We start from the raw sequence: 18,343 nt of genomic DNA on the forward strand, positions 1-18,343 counted from the left end.
ACCCAGACATACACTCCTTATGATGTCAAATTTTGTTGGCTTTCTTTCTTTACTTAAAATGCTTGACTTGATAAAGCCAAATCGGCCTTCAGATGATAACGCTCCGCGAGACGTTGATTGCTCACTTTGTTCCCATTCTATTTCGTGATCGGACATGATTTTCAATGTTTGCTCAACTTGTGTAAGAGATCTTTGGAAATATCAAACTAATCTGAAATGCATTTATGTAGAGTTGTAGTAGTAGTAGATTCGAAGGAACATATTTCATTCTAGCGTTAGAATCTACTACTTCGAAAAATGACGTTTTTAACAAGATTTTTTTTTTAAATAGACCTCTGGAACTATTACTTCGGTAATAATCAAACTGAGACATTCCGACAATATACATCATTATCATTTTTACCTATTCTAACTCTAACAGAAAGATTTAATCAAATTTGAGGAAGTTTATTGCACATTATGGTGGTTCAAAGTTGACAGACCCCCAATATTATATAGAAAATGTACATTTTTTCACTTCGAATGCACCGATTTTTTTAAATTAAGTTGATTTTGTTTGTTTTCGTCTATTTCAGCCTCTACAAGGCCTTCCAAAGCTTTTTTCAAAAACATTTCTATGAAAATTTCAAAGAAGCCTGACAGACCCATTCAATCTATTGTGCGGTACTCAAAAGTATTCGGAAAAGAAAAAGTAATGATGCAGTTTGACTAGTTTTGGTAAGGTACACATGCCACTAGGTGTGGATTTTCAAGTTGTTAAAATCGACCCACCCTACTAAATAGAGTACTGAAACGGGACAGTGTATCAAACAAATTCTGAAACTGTAAACTGCTGCTTTGGCAGCTGTCACTGGAAGCACTTTTGCTTGAAGTGCGTTAACATTTAGTAAATTAAAAGGTGTTAGATGGCCATCATTTTCTGCTTGAAATTAACACAGAAATTATATCTCAACGATAAGGTCGATATTCCAAAGTAATAGCAAATTAAACCTGTTCCTATGGTTCATCTTCATGACGGAATGACAAGCAACTTTAAAATGTGCTCAATGTCAAATTATTAGATTTAAAAGTTGAATTGTACAGGTCATTCTGAATGAATAATATGACGAATATCATTCATTTAAATATACAACAAAAATATAGCTTACACATGTATGAGTGCATTAGAGGCTTAAGCTTATTTTTGTTATGAATCCGAGTCGTATTTGGGAATTCTGATCCATCAAAAATCAAAGTATCTACCGACGACATTGTATAGAAAATTATTTATCTGTGTGCTGGACCAGACCCTTTCCATTGTAATTTGGTTTCTTTTATTCAATTTGTTTATAATGGTAAATGACTTTATTTATAAATATTTTTGAAATTTTTGTCTATTTTTCATATTTATTATTATCCATTTTTATTAGTTTGGAGGCTGAAATATTAAAATTAAAATTTAGAAAAAAATCCATTTTCTTAGAAACTTACTTAGAACGAACCTTTCAGTGTTTATATTCTTAACCTTTCTCAGACGGTAAGCATATCATTAGGACAGTTTTCGAATCTGTTACTTGATTATTTGATCTTTGATCTAAGTCAACAAATTCAAACAAAGTCTTTCGCTTCATTTGTTTCAACATTTTTGATATTTATCAGACTACGATCGCTAGTCATGATTGTTGATAACAGTGATGATATTACGGATAATTTTTAAGTAACGTTCAGATGTTTGAATGATTTTTTGATGTAAGTATCATGAGCTCCGAAGGATGCTGCTTCGACAAACATTCTAACGTTAATAAGTCTCGATAAATCAAGTATAGTGAAAAAAAAAATCTGGCTCAATAATGCAACATTATTGGTTTGTATTTTCGGTACCAGTGTAACAAGATCAGGACCTATTTTGGTAAATGTATTAACCAAAATTCAGTGAAATCTGCTGAAATTTTCCTAACTAATACTTATGTGAGCGAAAAAGCTAAAGGTAAATTTTAGCAAATTTAGGTGAATTCGGTAGATAAATTTACAAATAGCATCTTCTGCCCAAATTAGTCGGAAACAATTCAACTCAATTGAACGTAACTTATAAAAATGCTTTTGACAATTCACAGCAATATTATAATTCTGTAAAATCTCGACATCCTCATGCCATCTGCTAGACTAGCTGCCACCGCTGATTGACCATATCGAATCAACAAGTTTATACAATATATTCCAAGTTTTGCTGCATCACTATGGAATTCTACATCCATTATACAAATTAGACTTCACCGTTGTAACATGCCTTTCATAAGAATTGAATCGGATGAAACAATGGATTTTTTTGGAGGCACGCCATGATTTTAGTAGACAAATATTTTATAATTAATAGATACTAGCATCGAAGTACTATTTTGACTGAATGTAGTGCGTTATGTGCGAGCTGTTTTAAATAATTGTGAAATCTATTGCTTCAACGTTGAACGTAGGTGGGAAGTTGAGTTAACTGGAAACATTCAAATCTTCCAATCTAAGAGCATAAATATTTGGACACTTTATTATTACTGGAAACTTTATCCACTGGAACAAAGATAGACAACTCTCTATAACTCGCTGGTGAGAAGTCGGCTTGATTATTGTGCTGCTGTTTGGTCGCCAATCTATGAAAAACATGTTAGTGTTGTGGAGAGAGTGCAAAGGAAATTCACCAGGATGTACTTCTTTAAATTCAATTTGCATAAGACGGAATACGATGATCGTTTAAGGCAACATAACATGACCTCGCTGACAGCAAGAAGACTGATAAATGATGAGATCATACTTCACAAGATAATACATGGGTATATGGATACAACCTTGAAGCATTACGTATTATCATCATGGCAGAACTACGAGGATGAACAGACCTGTTTTTTACACTCCGAATTATTCGAGTAACATAGTGCAAAACGAGCCCCTACACAGAATGCAGGATAACCACGATAAATACTTCTCCGAATGCAACATTTTTGAACAGTCACCGAGTGCTTTTAAAAGGTGTGTCATGAAGGCAAAGCTGACCGTTTAAGGCAGGGATGTGTAATTCTTACATGACTTGATCAGTGATAAGTTTGGTTTATAAACTTTATCTTTTTCTATTGTTTTTTAGTATATTTATTTTAGTGACTGTGACAGATTGATATGTTATTGGGTTGAAAGACCAGTTTATTGATCTATAAACAAATAAATAAATTTGTGGATACGCATAGGTCAAGGTAACCATTTTAAAATATTTATGCAGAAATAATGCAGAAATTAACAAAAATGTTAATTTTTCGATTTCCGCCAAATTAATAAGCCTTGACTGCTTCTTACGAAAAGAATCTCGAACACATTAGTATGGACTTATTTTGCCATTCTATTTATGAACCATAGCAAAATCTTAATACAGACTTTGTGGTTGAAAGTCCTTTATTTTGTAAGACATTTGAATGCAATGATTATATCTTTAATATGTTTAACATGTCCAGTGCGGACATCATTCAAAACAAAAACCAGATACTGTCCTTGACAACACCAATAAATTATGAAAGTGTTCATTTGAATTCTTCCCGTGTTCTCCATCAATATTATAATACCTTACGTGATAGTGATACGTAAACATGCAATTACGTCCTCAGATCTAATTTTCACGTATAGTCTAGTACGTTATTGCTTGGAAATTTTATGTCTTGAAGAGTGGGAACAGCCAGCAAATTTCCAATGCGTAATGTACTACTTCTCAAAAGTTTTATAAATAAGCAAGATCAAATTAACATAGATCAGAACGTTTTTGTATTTCATTTAAAAACATTATTTGAAGCAAGACCTCTGTCTTTATCTATCAATATAGTGTAATATTTAAAATGTGGGCTCTAGCCACAATTCTAGTCGCTTTGACATACTCACTTCTATCAACGCATACTCTAAGTATACACGCTGAACGTAAGTTGTCAACAATCGTTATAAGCATATTTGAGACAAAGTCATATAAATACTTCAAATATGTAGATAAGCACGCAGACAGTACAGCACGGATCGTAGAAGAAGTCCCAACAGCGAGTCAATCAGTGTGTAATACAACAAGATGCATCGATGATGCAGCAGCGTTGAAAAATAAATTAAACGAGAACGTGGACCCATGCGACAATTTCTATGAATTCGCTTGTGGAAATTTCGTGAAAAACACAGAACCCGACAATGGATGGCTTGACCCGTTTGCTATTTTAAGCAAAAGTTTACAAAAAAATTTATTTGAAATGTTGCGCGGAGAAACACAACCGGATGAGTTAAGGGCAATCCGTTTGGCCAAAAATTTCTTTTCGTCGTGTTTTTCCACAACTGCGATCGATTATCGTGGCCTTAAACCTTTGACTGATATTTTAGACGAGCTGGGTGGTTGGCCCATTCTAGAAGGCGATTCGTGGTCAGAAGTTGATTTTAATTGGGTAGACCTATTAAAACAATTGAAGGGTATGGGACTCAACACAAACATGGTATTCAGTTTAAGTGTCGATAGGGACCTCAAAAATTCATCGAAAAACGTTTTATATGTACGACGTTGCACTGCACCTATACTTTCAAATAAAAGACAAACTGAAGCATTTTTTTACAGATTGATCAAACAGACTTCGACTTGGAGCGTCCGTATTTAATCAACGGTTTCAGTGATGAAGATGTCAGACATTTTCACAAAACAATGATCGATACTGCCGTCGCCCTTAAAGCAAATCCAGAACGTGCAGCAGAAGAAATGAAAAGTGCTCTAGAGTTCGAAATTGAGCTGGCTAAGGTAAAAATTGATTGAACTCAATACAAATCAAATTTGTTATTTTGTCTTTTTAACGCCAGATATCATTCTCAAGCGCAGAGCTTCGCAATGTCTCAGCTTACTATCATCCATATGCAATAAAAGATCTACAAGAACTGTATCCGTATCTGGATTGGTTGGATTTCATCAACGCATTCATGCCGACCGATCAAAAAGTGAACGAAAATGAAATTGTTATCAATTCGGTGCCAACGTTCTTCGAACAGCTGGGGAAACTGTTGAATTCAACATCAAGACGAACTGTAGCCAATTATATGATATGGAGAACTGTGCACAGTGTAGCCGAAGCACTACCATATCATTTCCGTAGGATTCAATGGGATTCGAGTGAGTTCGATGATACGGTGCCGTTCATAAATGACGCTCCCGGTCCCGAATAAAGATTCGAATTTGTCAGTTTCTTCATTATAGGTGCGGAAGTTATTACCTGGAGAATATGCATTAAAAAGACATCAGCAGAGTATAGCCATTCAAACAATGTTGTTCTTCAATTTTAACAAAAATCTTAAATTTTGTTTCGAATTCTATAGATTTCCTGTACCAATGAGCATTTTATACGGTCGTAGATTTTTTGATAAGGAACTTCAAAAATCATATCTAAACTTTGTAAACGAAATTCAGAATGAGTTAATTGACACAATGGAACGAACACCATGGTTGGACGAAAAAACTCGACAATCAGCTGTAAGAAAGGCGAAAATGATGCAAACTTACATCGATATCCCAAATGAAACGGACGATAAAGCAAAACTTGACAAATATTACGAACGTCTGGACGTTGAACCATATGATATGTTCACTAATTTGCTTCGACTGCAAAAATTTGCAACAGATCGGAGTTTCAGTGATTTACGTAGGCCCGTAGAGAAATTGAATTGGGACTCGTTAATAATATTGGACTTAGCTTCTGTTGATGCTGCTAATCGACTCGCTGAAAATACCATTCGTATGTGAAAATTTGTCAATTTTTTTTAAATTAATTTCCTTTTTTCATCGCAATGTATTCCAGAATTTCCCCTTACGCTATTTAAGAGACACTTTTCTCTCGAAAGACCACAATACCTAAATTATGGTCATATGGGAAGTTTGATTGCACATGAAATGTTTCACAGTTTTGACGACGAAGGTCGACAATATGATTTTGACGGGAATTTAGTGGATTGGTGGAATTCAACGACGAAAAGCAATTTTTTGGATAGAGTACAATGCATTATCGATCAGTATGGCAATTATACGGACCGGCAAACAAATCTGACGGTAGTTTTGAATCTTTACATTGTTTATGAATTGAAAATCTGGGAACAGATCAGGTTGACCTGAATCTGATGTCTGAAAATACTTGAGCCTAGTTTGACCTGAACCCAGGGCTTAAATCTGGCAAATTAACTGACGCTGATCTATCAGCTATGAATGAAACTACATTCAGGCCAGGCCAGGTTCTGGTTCTTAATTTACTTGAACGTTCAGGCCGAACTGGTTTTTGTGTCGACCTATTTCGAGCCCTATTTAAAATTAATGTAAAATGAACGCAATCTCTGACCTTCGAAACTTTTAGTTGAATGGTGAAGTCATGCAAGGTGAGAATATTGCTGATAATGGTGGTACCAAATTATCGTATAGAGCTTACCAAAATTGGATGAAACGCAATGGACCGGAAAATTTGCTGCCAGAACTGAAATACAATCAGCAACAACTATTTTGGATTTCATATGCCCAATCATGGTGTTCAGTGTATGAAGATTACTCTCTGAAATCATTGATTTTGACTGACAGTCATGCGCCAGGGGAAACTCGAGTCAATGGAGTCGTTAGTAATATGCCTCCGGACACATTTGCCAACGATTTCAAATGCTCTGTAGACACACCAATGAATCCAGAGATGAAATGTACTGTTTGGTAATCGAAGCGCCAATGAACTAAGGACGGGTGATCCTTAATAATAAATTTATTTTAATTATTCACATTACCACTTGTACGCATTCTCAATATTTGACCGATTTTAAGAAATAAACAATTTCACCAACCCATTAACTTCTTATTAGCTGTCACACTATGAACTTTTCCTCAGTAAAGAGATTTTATTTTCATAAACATTTGACAAACAGCAAGCATATGCGCATAGTGTTATTTTCGGGTCTATTACTTCTTTTGATCACTTTGATATTACAGATGGATTTACTCGAAATCTTTTACTTCATTTTTTTAAACAGACATTTTGTAATATAAGCTCTCATCAGCCAGAGCTTGAAGCTTGTTGTTTATTTTAGTCGCAGTTGCAGAGAACAGATGAATATAGCCAAATCACCAAGTGAGGTCTTCTATTGGAACTGGTCCTTTTTTCGCCGAAGCCGAACTGTGAACTTCTAAGTCATATGGATTTTTTACTTGAAAATCGAACTTGACGAAAATTTCACGTTTCTATCTAGTTAGATTTTTCTTGTAAAAATACCAAGTGCTCGAAATCATCTACACATTAATTCCCTAAACTGAAAGTCAGGGTCTAACGGTCGAAAATGGGTAAAAATGGGGGTCCGTAACCCATTTTTTTTGGAAAATGACACCGCCATTCTCTCTTCACCGAAACAGTCCAATACCGTAATCAAAAATAGCCGCTCGAAGATCCACAAATATTTCGTTAAGTGGAAGATCAAGATTAACTGTGCCAAGGCGCAAGCTATTCTTTTCAAATTTGATCGATCAAGCAGACGAACACCATCGATGCATTTGTACTTCAACTCGTTAATCAGCTTTAAAACGGAAGTGACATACCTCGGGATGGTGATTGATCACAAACTGAATTTTACGAGACAAGTTGAATCGTGCAGAACGAAGGCGCTAAACAGCTTCAAAGCACTCTACCCGATCCTCTGTCGGAATTCATTGCTATCAACCGAGTCAAAGTTGACTTTGTATAAATGCATCATTCGCCCTAAAATGACTTATGCGTCACCGGTATGGATCGGAACATCACGAACGAATCCAAAGCACCTAGCAGGGTAATAGAGATTTTTACACGTCAAATAGAGTAGTATTTTGATACCAATAATACCATTAGCAGCCTTAATGGTAATTTTGCAATGACAATTTGAAAAAAAAGGTATAGAAATATTCGCATACTTCGATTAAAGTACTACTTTATTTTTTTCTATTACCCTGCTAGGTGCTTTGACGAATCTCAACTAATTGAAGGTAACTCAGAACTAAATTTTAAAATGCATTCATAATGTGCCGAGAATGTTCCCTACGGTCGCACTCTTGGAAAGGTGCGGAATCGATTCTATCGTCAACTTGTTGGAAGAACAAGCCGGTGTTTTTTTTCTTTCAACAAATGTGAAATTTCTGAGCATGAATTGATTAGGCATAAAACGCGTTGATTTTTAGTCTGTTTTCGTTCTTTCTTTTTCTATCTTATATAAATAAATTAATATTTTTGGTCAACTTGGTTACTTACTTTTGGAAGGAATGTCGTACCTCGCTTCGTAATTGTGCTATGCTCAATATCTAAGAAGTACAGATTTTGTATTAGTTTTACTTTACCTACGTCTAGGTGAGCAATAGGCTTACGGTCAAAGTAAAGCGACGGACGCACTAGGGTCACTACAATTTTGGTTACAAAAAGTTCATTTCGGCTCTGCAGGTCAAGTTTAGGATGTTTGAAATGTGAAATTGACCTCTGTAAATTAACTTTGTAAATAAATTGCTGATCAGCAATTATTTATTAAATTTTTTTTATATTCGTTTATTGAAGATTCCGTTTTACAATAGGGCAATTCCCGACCCAAGTTTAACTTTTTATACTCGAGTAGTAGTCAAAGGCAGTCAATTTTCAGCATAAATTATAGCTTCAGCTGTTTTTCAGCTGATCCATACAAACAATCACAACCGTTTATACGTCTTTATACGGTTTTACCACTATCATGCGCGTGCGTGTAGCAGCTTCAACCGTATGAACAAGGAAAACCAGTTTTGATTGTATGCGTGGATCAGCTGAAAAACAGCTGAAGCAAATTTATGCTGAAAATTGACTGCCTTTGACTGTAAAAAAAATATAAAATTTTGACAGAACTGGCATAATTATGAATGGTTCAGTAATTAATAATAATTACCGCCAAAATGTCGCCGGATGTTGATTTTATTAATAAAATCCGTGGACCTGATGTCTCTGAAGCTAAAGACATTGAGCTGGACAAAATTCTTCACCTGTATGTAACGCTTTGAATGACAACTAAAAACATTGAACATCGAACACGTGCTCCGGTGACCAGTGAGTATTAGATAATCTGATCAATTTTCGTGACTACAGAAATATTACTGAAATTAATGAAAATGGTAATTTTTCGCTGTCTGCCAAGTTAATAGGCCTTGACTACTGAAAACGACTTCATTACGAAACGAAATCTTAATCACATTAGTGGACTTATTTTCACATTCTATTTATAAACCAAAGCAAATTATTATAAAGATAAAGACTTTGTAGTTAAGAGTTTCTGTCTCTGCTAAAGTCCTTTATTTTGTAAGACAAGTGAATGCAATGATATATATCAAATTTAATATAATTCAAAACAAAAACCAGTTACTGTCATTGACAACACCAATAAATTATGAAACTGATCATTTGAATTCTTCCCGCGTGATCCATCAATAACAAATACTTTACGTGCTTGCGGTATGTAAACGTACAATTACGGTCCTTGGAACTAAGTTTTCGTCGTTTTTATTTTAGCAAAACCCATAGAGCTTAGTGCTCGTACTACAACGCTATGTTGATTGTAAGTTTTATGTCTTGAGGAGTGGGAATATCTTGCTCCTAAAGCCAGAAAATTTGCAATGCGTAATGTACTATTTCTGAATTATTTTTTTTATAAATATGCAAGATCAAGTAAGCACAGATCAGAAAGTTTTTGTATTTCATTCTTTAACTATCAAAATTGAATAATAATTAAAATGCGTACTCTAGCCACGATTCTAGTTGTCTTGAACTCGCTTTTATCAACGCACACTCTGAGTATACACGGTGAACGTAAGTTTTCTACAATCGTTACAAGCATATTTGACAAAAACTCATATAAATACTTCAAATATGTAGATAAGCACGCAGACAGTACAGCACGGATCGTAGAAGAAGTCCCAACAGCGAGTCAATCAGTGTGTAATACAACACGATGCATCGATGATGCAGCAGCGTTGAAAAGTAAATTAAACGAGAACGTGGACCCATGCGACAATTTCTATGAATTCGCTTGTGGAAATTTCGTGAAAAACACAGAACCCGACAATGGATGGCTTGACCCGTTTGCTATTTTAAGCAGAAGAGTACAACTATACTTATATGAAATATTGCGCGGAGAAACTCAACCGGATGAGTTAAAGGCAATCAGTTTGGCCAAAAATTTCTTTTCGTCGTGCTTAAACACTACTGCGATTGAGAAGCGTGGCCTTAAACCTTTGACTGACATTTTGCACGAGCTGGGTGGTTGGCCCATTCTAGAAGGCGATTCGTGGTCAGAAGTTGATTTTAATTGGGTAGAACTATTAAAACAATTGAAGGGTATGGGACTCAACACAAACATGGTATTCGGCTTAACTGTTGATAGGGATCTCAAAAATTCATCGAAAAACGTTTTATATGTATGTCGTTGCACTTACACTTTCAAAGACAAACTGAAGAAAAAATAAAATTTTACAGATTGATCAAACAGACTTCGACTTGGAGCGTCCGTATTTAATCAACGGCTTTAGTGATGAAGATGTCAGAGATTTTCACAAAACAATGATCGATACTGCCGTTGCCCTTAAAGCAAGTCCAGAACGTGCAGCAGAAGAAATGAAAAGTGCTCTTGAGTTCGAAATTGAGCTGGCTAAGGTAAAAATTGATTTAACTCAATACAAATCAAATTTGTAATAACCAAGCAATACAACAATTTTATTACAGTGAACGACATCTCAAATGTCTCACTGTCGAATTTTTCTGAGAATTGTATTGTGTCATTGCAAATTCACAATGACATTCTCTGAAAAAAATGACAGTGAGACATTTGAGATGTCGTTCACTGTAATACAACAATTTTATTAATAACAAATCAAATTTGTTATTTTGTCTTTTTAACACCAGATATCATTCTCAAGCGCAGAGCTTCGTAATGTCTCAGCTTACTATCATCCATATGCAATAAAAGATCTACAAGAACTGTATCCGTATCTGGATTGGTTGGATTTCATCAACGCATTCATGCCGACCGATCAAAAAGTGAACGAAAATGAAATTGTTATCAACTCAGTGCCAAAGTTCTTCGAACAGCTGGGGAAACTGTTGAACTCAACATCAGGACGCACTATAGCCAATTATATGTTATGGAGAACTGTGTACAGTGTAGCCGAAGCACTAACATATGATTTCCGTACGATTCAATGGGATTCGAGTGAGTTTGATGATAAGAGGCCGTTCATATGACGTCATGCTATTAGGGGTAGGCTGTTCAAGTTCAAGAAAACGTGACTTTCTTAACAAATTGGGCCGATTTTGACCCGTTTTGCGTGACGAGGAGGAGATGAATGTTCAAAAATCTCAACAATAGTGTGACGTCATTTATGAACGGTTCCTAATAAAGATTCGAATTTGTAATTTCAATTTCTTTTTTATAGGTACGGAAGTTACCTGGAGAATATGTGTTAAAAAGACATCAACAGAGTATAGCAATTCGAAAAAATTTTGTTCCTCAACTTTAACAAAAATCTTAAATTTTGCTTTGAATTTATTAGATTTCCTGTACCAGTGAGCATTTTGTACGGTCGTAAATATTTTGATAAAGAACTGCAAGAAACGTCTCTAAACTTTGTAAACGAAATTCAAAATGAGTTAATTGACACGATGGAACGAACACCGTGGTTGGATGAAAAAACTCGACAATCAGCTGTAAAAAAGGCGAAAATGATCCAAACTTACATCGACATCCCAAATGAAACGGCCGATAAGGCAAAACTTGACGAATATTACGAAAATCTGGACATTGACCCAAATGATATGTTCACTAATTTGCTCAGACTGCAGAAATTTGCAACTGATAGGAATTTCGGCAATTTACGGGAGCCCGTAGAGAAATTGAATTGGGACTCGATAACAATATTGAATTTAGCTTCTGTTGATGCTTTTAATCGATACGGTGAAAATGCCATTCGTATGTGAACATTCAACAAAAAATGTTTCGAGAATAATTCCTCGTTTTCATCACAATTTATTCCAGAATTTCCACTCACGCTATTTAAGAGCCACTTTTCCCTCGAAAGACCACAATACCTAAATTATGGTCATATGGGAAGTTTGATTGCACATGAAATGTTTCACAGTTTTGACGACGAAGGTCGACAATATGATTTTGACGGGAATTTAGTGGATTGGTGGAATTCAACGACGGAAAGCAATTTTTTGGATAGAGTACAATGCATTATCGATCAGTATGGTAATTATACGGATCGACAAACAAATCTGACGGTAATTTTGAATCTTTACATTGTTTATGAATTGAAAAGCTGGGAACAGATTAGGTTCACCTGAATCTGATGTCTGAAAATACTTGAGCCTAGTTTGACCAGAACTTGAAGTGAACAAGTATAAGCCAGTTAACTGAAGCTGATCTCTCAGCTATGAATGAAACTAGAGTCTGACCAGGTCAGGCTTATATCTGAATTTACCTGACTTGACCTAAACGTTAAGGCCATGGTTTTGTCAACGATTTACCTTTTTTCGAGTCCTATTTAAAATTAATGTAAAATGTACGCAATCTCTGACCTTCGAAACTTTTAGTTGAATGGTGAAGTCATGCAAGGTGAGAATATTGCTGATAATGGTGGTACCAAATTGTCGTATAAAGCTTACCAAAATTGGATCAAACGCAATGGACCGGAAAATTTGCTGCCAGAACTGAAATACAATCAGCAACAACTATTTTGGATTTCATATGCTCAATCATGGTGTGCAGTGTATGAAGATTACTCTCTGAAATCGTGGATTTTGACTGACAGTCATGCGCCAGGGGAAACTCGAGTCAATGGAGTCGTTAGTAATATGCCTCCGGACACATTTGCCAACGATTTCAAATGCTCTGTAGACACACCAATGAATCCAGAGATGAAATGTACTGTTTGGTAATCGAAGCGCCAATGAACTAAGGACGGGTGATCCTTAATAATAAATTTATTTTAATTATGAACTTTACCACTTGTACGCATTCTCAATATTTGACCGATTTTAAGAAATAAACAATTTCACCAACCCATTAACTTCTTATTAGCTGTCACACTATGAACTTTTCCTCAGTAGACAGATTTTATTTTTAAAGACATTTGACAAATAGCAAGCTCATCCATATATAGTATAGCAAAGTGTTATTTTCGGGTCTATTACTTCTTTTGATCACTTTGACATTACAGAACGATTTATTCGAAATCTATTACTTCATTTTTTAATGGATATTTGGTAATATAAGCCCATCAGCCAGAGCTTGTTGTTTATTTTTGTCGCAGTTGCAGAGAATAGATGAATATAGCCAAATCACCAGGAGAGGTCTTCTGTTGTAACTGGTTCTTTTTTCGCCGAAATTTCACGTTTCTATCTAGTTAGATTTTTCTTGTTAGACGAGGTCAACGAAGTTGAGAGTTTTCGAAATCATCTACACATTAATTCATTAATCAAGGCGTGATTCATCCATTTTTTTGATGTGGCTGAGGGTAAAGATGAACTTTAATGAAAATGATCTCATTCGGACCTGAGGTTGGAAAGCTATTCGAAAAATTCATTCGGTGCTATGGAATCGTGAATGCACTATGTGTGTGTAGGTTTGTTTGTTTTTGTTTGTACACCAGCTGGTGATATTCAGCTAGTGTTTTTTCTACACATCCAAATCTTTTATTAATTGTACAATGAAAAATTTTGTGAAAAAATTGTTGAAAATCGGTTAGGAAGTCTTTTTTGCAAATTTGAACGCTAGCTAGAAAAAAGTAGAATGAATCAAGCAACATTCCACTTTTTTCTTTTGCTCTCGCAAAATACTTCTGAGTCCGATTATGAGAGTTATGCAGTCAACGTCACAAAAAGACATTTCCCAAATAAAAAAAAATCGGTTCAATCTCTCCTCATATATAGATTATTTTCAAGATACGCTACTTTCAGACGTAACCACACTTAAGTTTCGTTAAATGTTTCATTCATTCATTTGTATGATTTTTTTTAATGTGGATGGCATTTCTTGACGTGACATTTTAAACGGCCTTGAAGATGATTTATAGAAGTCACCAAGCCTCTAACGAATTTCGATAAACTAATCACAAATATTCTTTCGAAACTTGAGTTTTTAGAATTGTAAGTGTCGTAATGGCGGAATCAGTTCTGCATACTAAAATTCACACATAAACTCATAATAAACAATAATAACTGAAACCCCACTTCAGATAACTATCGAAAAGTTCATAAAATTCTCATAGATTTATTCTATAAAATAAAAAGAATTAAAAGAAAAACTTCAAATCAAGTCATATATAAAGAATCCACATAAATAATAGCTACAGAGATAACGGATATAATAAGTCTTCTCAATATAAGTAAGGTAATATTAATGAGTTCACGTCACAACAACGACATTTTCTTCTTTTTACCTTTAAGTCGGACCACATGAGTATAAAATACAAAAATGAAATTCATATACGCGGCTTATGAAATCCGTAAACAAAATATTCTATGAATAAAAACAATAAATATATTTGGAAATAATATGTGACACACATAGCCGTTTTTTTTCTTCTTCTTCTTCGAGAGTGGATTAGACAGAGATTATATTAGAATAATAACAAGAAAGAAAAATTGGATGTACAAACAATCGTGTGTTATGTATATTTAATGCTATACAATGCTGTAGACCGCCCCTGTTGACTACAAATAAATTTACGTATTATATTACGTATACGTGGAACATTGGAGATTCTACTCCTCTGCTGTGTCTCATTTAGGACTAAGAAAATTATTGATATTTTCGCTGAAGATTTAGTGTTAGACCTCTACTGCGGTGGATGTCTTCGAGAAGTTGTAACATTAATACACGGAATGTGACAATTTAACGAGTCAATACAAGTGATTGGCTGTTAAAAGGTTGAAAGCCTAGCAAATGATTAGACATGATTGATAAGGTAAATAGTTTAGTTGCGAACTCCGGTCTAGGTTCAAGATCGAGACTCAAGCTCGCAACTAATATGTTCATCCTATAAACAACATTGGTTAGAAGAGTGAAAATTATTATGGACTTATCTGTTCTTGATAAAACACTCTAATTCTCACTACACATAGAATTGTATAGTCAAGAGTAATATATATTATGTACCTGTTGCTCTGGCAATAATGTCCTACACGTCAAAATAACAGTCTGGCAATAGGTGCATACCATATTTTATCTGTCGAGAAAAGATATATCGAGATAAGTAAAAACTCCCTAGGGAGATCAGGTCGAGATTATCGTTTTAGATAGATAAAAAATATAAGGCATCACGCGTCACGTAAATGCACGCGTAATTCTTAAGTTCGGAGATTTTATTTTATTCGTTTAAAGCTTTGTAAAGTATACGCCTCTGATCGAAGTGCAAAAATTTTCAGCTTCTTGTCATGTTTTCTTTTGAACTCCATAGATCAGCAAAAGTTTATGTAGCTCCCTCGCTCATGAAGTTGATACTTAACTTGTCTGCGTAACAACTACTTTTGTTAAAGACAGTGCGACAGACTGGGGTTTTAAATCCAGCATAATGTTATCTATTTCGGGAATATTTTAAGTAAACAAAAACAACTGCAACCATTAATTTCGTGGGACCACCACGGGACGGGTATGTATATCAACCGATCAAGTGTATTCATTAATAAATTGACTTCATAAATCACACAGTGCCGTTTTAATATTAAAAAAATTCAAATATTAAATGCACTCCTGCGTATTATACACAGAAGAATTTTTCGACACGAAGGGTAAATGTTAAGTGACCAAATGATGTATGTCTCGTTTAACATATAAATGAAAATAATAAAACAAACAAGAATGTCGTCAAAAAATCTCTGAGAACTCTACACTCTACGCTTGGCAACCGAATTTTTCTTCTTCGTTAAAAATGTGTATTATCTTCTCTATAGGTGAGTAGCTTGCTGTGCGGGGTCAAAACAGAAGTGAAATGAAAACATTGAACTTAATCAACTGCAGCAGTCGGTTGGTTGTTTTTAAGAGAAGACAATTCTCTAAAAAAAATTTTTTGGGAAATGGATGTAATCTGTTACTGCTACTCGACACCTATCGCGTGTAAGTTTTGAATGCGATAGCCTACAGACTCCTGATTGTAAATCATGAAGTAATAAAGATCTAGGACGTCAGGATCATGAGGTGTATTCCTTCTAAGATAAGTGTGAATTCGATTGGTGCGAGCGAGACGAAACTATACGTCTCACTCGCACCAACGTAATTCACATTTCATTTTAAATGGAAATAGATCATGATGATGAAGTCCTAGAGTCTTAGTTCTTCGTGATTTACAATCAGGACGAAAATCTACCTATTGATCATACCTTGACCTTCGCAGTTTGTGAAGAATTACAATAAAGCCAACCCAAACTGCACCACACGTTCACAACTTTTGGCTCATAACATTTGCGTAATTGTATTTTACACTCAATGAAGGCATTCCTCGAAACATTTTCGTGCTATTACTTCTCACCTTGAACATTATTCGGCTCAATAAAAGAGCTATAATGTTGGATCTCATCACCTGTATATCTACTAATAGACACTAAATCACTGAATTTGATTACATTAAACCGTATAGGCCTGGCACTAACAATAGCCAATTAAGCTTCTGTTTAGATGATCACCATCGTAAACTCGTTGTCAGTTATATTCAATCTCATAAAAATAATCCTAAGTTATTCATTTAAATCAAACCAACAAAGTAATTTATTCGTTGTGTGATAATAGTATAGTGTTTCGCATTCCATTTAATACACAATACCAAATCCAACACTACAGCAGCATACCCCAATTTTATATAGAATCAGGAAATGTAACGTATATATTTTATGTTCAAATGCAATTAGCCAGTAAATTGTGCGCTCGGTCACAATATTTTCATTTCAATAGAAATACTCCGAGTACACATCGGACATGTGGTCTTGTTTATGACGCATTGTGTTGTTGGGAGAAAAAAAAAGAAAAAAAAAGTTCGGTCGCAATGTGTGTAGGCTTTACACATTTTACACATAAAACTATCATTATTATTCTCCGTAATTTAAGAAGTTTAGCATTTGCTTGTTGTTGCAGTTGTCTGTTATACATTTTATAAAATGAAATAAATGACAAAACGATAAAAAATATAAAATTATTTACAATTCATTTGGAAAATGCAATTTTCTGCGTTATGCTTTTAGTTTAACTTTGCAATTCTATAGTCGAATGCACTTATAAATAACGGCTATAAAGTAACTGATCAAGAAATAAAATGGAACTGATAAGTCACTGTATTTTTTTTCTAACAGCTAGACACAACCTACAGACCTTTCTGATATCCATTTGAAATTATTGACTTAAATAAAATTGTCAAGATATCGATAAGAAGGCATGAAGAGATTGAACGAGATGTAATTCCTCTCGACAATGACCACAAAAATAAACGAAAAGCTCTGACTAACATACATATAAAACTGAATGTTCAAAGAAGTGAAGTAAAAAATTTAGCATCAATTTTTTGATAATTGTAATATCAAATGAAGTAATAGATCTGCCGATAATTACAAAGTTCATATGATTTTCGTGTCTGAAAGATTTGCAACTGCGGTTCTAACACAATCGTATGCTTTACCTCACTGAGAGTATTTAAAAAGAAATTAATTGATCAAACTACATCATCCTATAATCAGACGATTGTCCTTCTTTTTAAAAAATGTGAATGGTCACATAAATTGCGGCTTTCATAAATCTCAGGACAAATCCAAAAATGGTTAGTTTACGTCAGTTATGCGAGCTGACGCCTCTAATTGTATATTTTCTTACAGACTGTCAAGTAGATGAAATGTTGACGTTTAGTTGGGATTTACTCCACTTGGATTATTCTTATTACTTTCTCATTGCATAGTTTTCTGGATGAATTTTAGTTGACCATAAATTCATTGTAAATAATGACGGACCGAATTGAATAGAGAACCAGGGATTAGTTTGCATTCATAAATTTTGGCTGCGCTTTTCGATGCATTTTCGAAAACTCGCCATTTAGCCTTTTAAGTCCCACCTATCTACGACTACGGCTGGTCCTTTTTACCATTTAATTTTTTTTATTTATTTATTGAAAATAGCACCAAAAACAAAGAGACTCATGGAACTATTCCTTAAAAACTCGGAAAAACGTTCATGTTGCTATTCATATTGTCATTCTGTCTATGAAAACGAAGACATTTGGATATGGATATGGACGCACTGAGTTTCGACCACTACTTTGGTCTAACCCTCTCCTCTGCATCCAGTT

At 34.7% G+C, this 18,343-nt stretch overlaps 2 protein-coding genes and 1 long non-coding RNA gene across 3 annotated transcripts; 2 read left to right on the forward strand and 1 right to left on the reverse strand.

The window, feature by feature from the left end:
* Positions 1 to 391: 391 nt before the first annotated feature.
* On the reverse strand, positions 392 to 3,193 carry LOC119080629. The gene is made up of 3 exons (XR_005088358.1): positions 3,128 to 3,193; positions 3,085 to 3,089; positions 392 to 408 (listed from the first exon to the last, which is right to left on the reverse strand). It is a non-coding gene; the product is annotated as an uncharacterized LOC119080629 (long non-coding RNA).
* Positions 3,194 to 3,789: 596 nt separating this feature from the next.
* On the forward strand, positions 3,790 to 6,830 carry LOC119080627 (neprilysin-2-like). Its single transcript, XM_037189035.1, has 8 exons — positions 3,790 to 3,924; positions 3,991 to 4,532; positions 4,595 to 4,771; positions 4,831 to 5,137; positions 5,222 to 5,270; positions 5,341 to 5,756; positions 5,820 to 6,067; positions 6,366 to 6,830. Exons 1-8 carry the CDS (start codon positions 3,846 to 3,848, stop codon positions 6,708 to 6,710), a joined length of 2,163 nt encoding a protein of 720 aa, XP_037044930.1. The 5' UTR covers positions 3,790 to 3,845; the 3' UTR covers positions 6,711 to 6,830.
* A 2,888-nt stretch (positions 6,831 to 9,718) lies between these two features.
* Positions 9,719 to 13,077, forward strand: LOC119080628 (neprilysin-2-like). Its single transcript, XM_037189036.1, has 8 exons — positions 9,719 to 9,830; positions 9,897 to 10,438; positions 10,497 to 10,673; positions 10,923 to 11,229; positions 11,453 to 11,498; positions 11,570 to 11,985; positions 12,052 to 12,299; positions 12,612 to 13,077. The coding sequence occupies exons 1-8, from the start codon at positions 9,755 to 9,757 to the stop codon at positions 12,954 to 12,956; spliced, it is 2,157 nt and encodes a 718-aa protein (XP_037044931.1). The 5' UTR covers positions 9,719 to 9,754; the 3' UTR covers positions 12,957 to 13,077.
* The last annotated feature ends 5,266 nt before the right edge of the window (positions 13,078 to 18,343 follow it).

The sequence above is a fragment of the Bradysia coprophila genome, unplaced genomic scaffold, assembly GCF_014529535.1.
Source record: "Bradysia coprophila strain Holo2 unplaced genomic scaffold, BU_Bcop_v1 contig_350, whole genome shotgun sequence".
NCBI lineage: Eukaryota > Metazoa > Arthropoda > Insecta > Diptera > Sciaridae > Bradysia > Bradysia coprophila.

Coding starts and splice junctions, on each gene's coding strand:
- LOC119080627 (XM_037189035.1), top strand. CDS start 3,846: ATGTGGGCTCTAGCCACAATTCTAGTCGCTTTGACATACTCACTTCTA. Junction 3,925..3,990: donor TCTAAGTATACACGCTGAAC/GTAAGTTGTCAA, acceptor TCAAATATGTAG/ATAAGCACGCAGACAGTACA. Junction 5,271..5,340: donor ATTAAAAAGACATCAGCAGA/GTATAGCCATTC, acceptor CGAATTCTATAG/ATTTCCTGTACCAATGAGCA.
- LOC119080628 (XM_037189036.1), top strand. CDS start 9,755: ATGCGTACTCTAGCCACGATTCTAGTTGTCTTGAACTCGCTTTTATCA. Junction 11,499..11,569: donor GTTAAAAAGACATCAACAGA/GTATAGCAATTC, acceptor TGAATTTATTAG/ATTTCCTGTACCAGTGAGCA. Junction 12,300..12,611: donor ATCGACAAACAAATCTGACG/GTAATTTTGAAT, acceptor CGAAACTTTTAG/TTGAATGGTGAAGTCATGCA.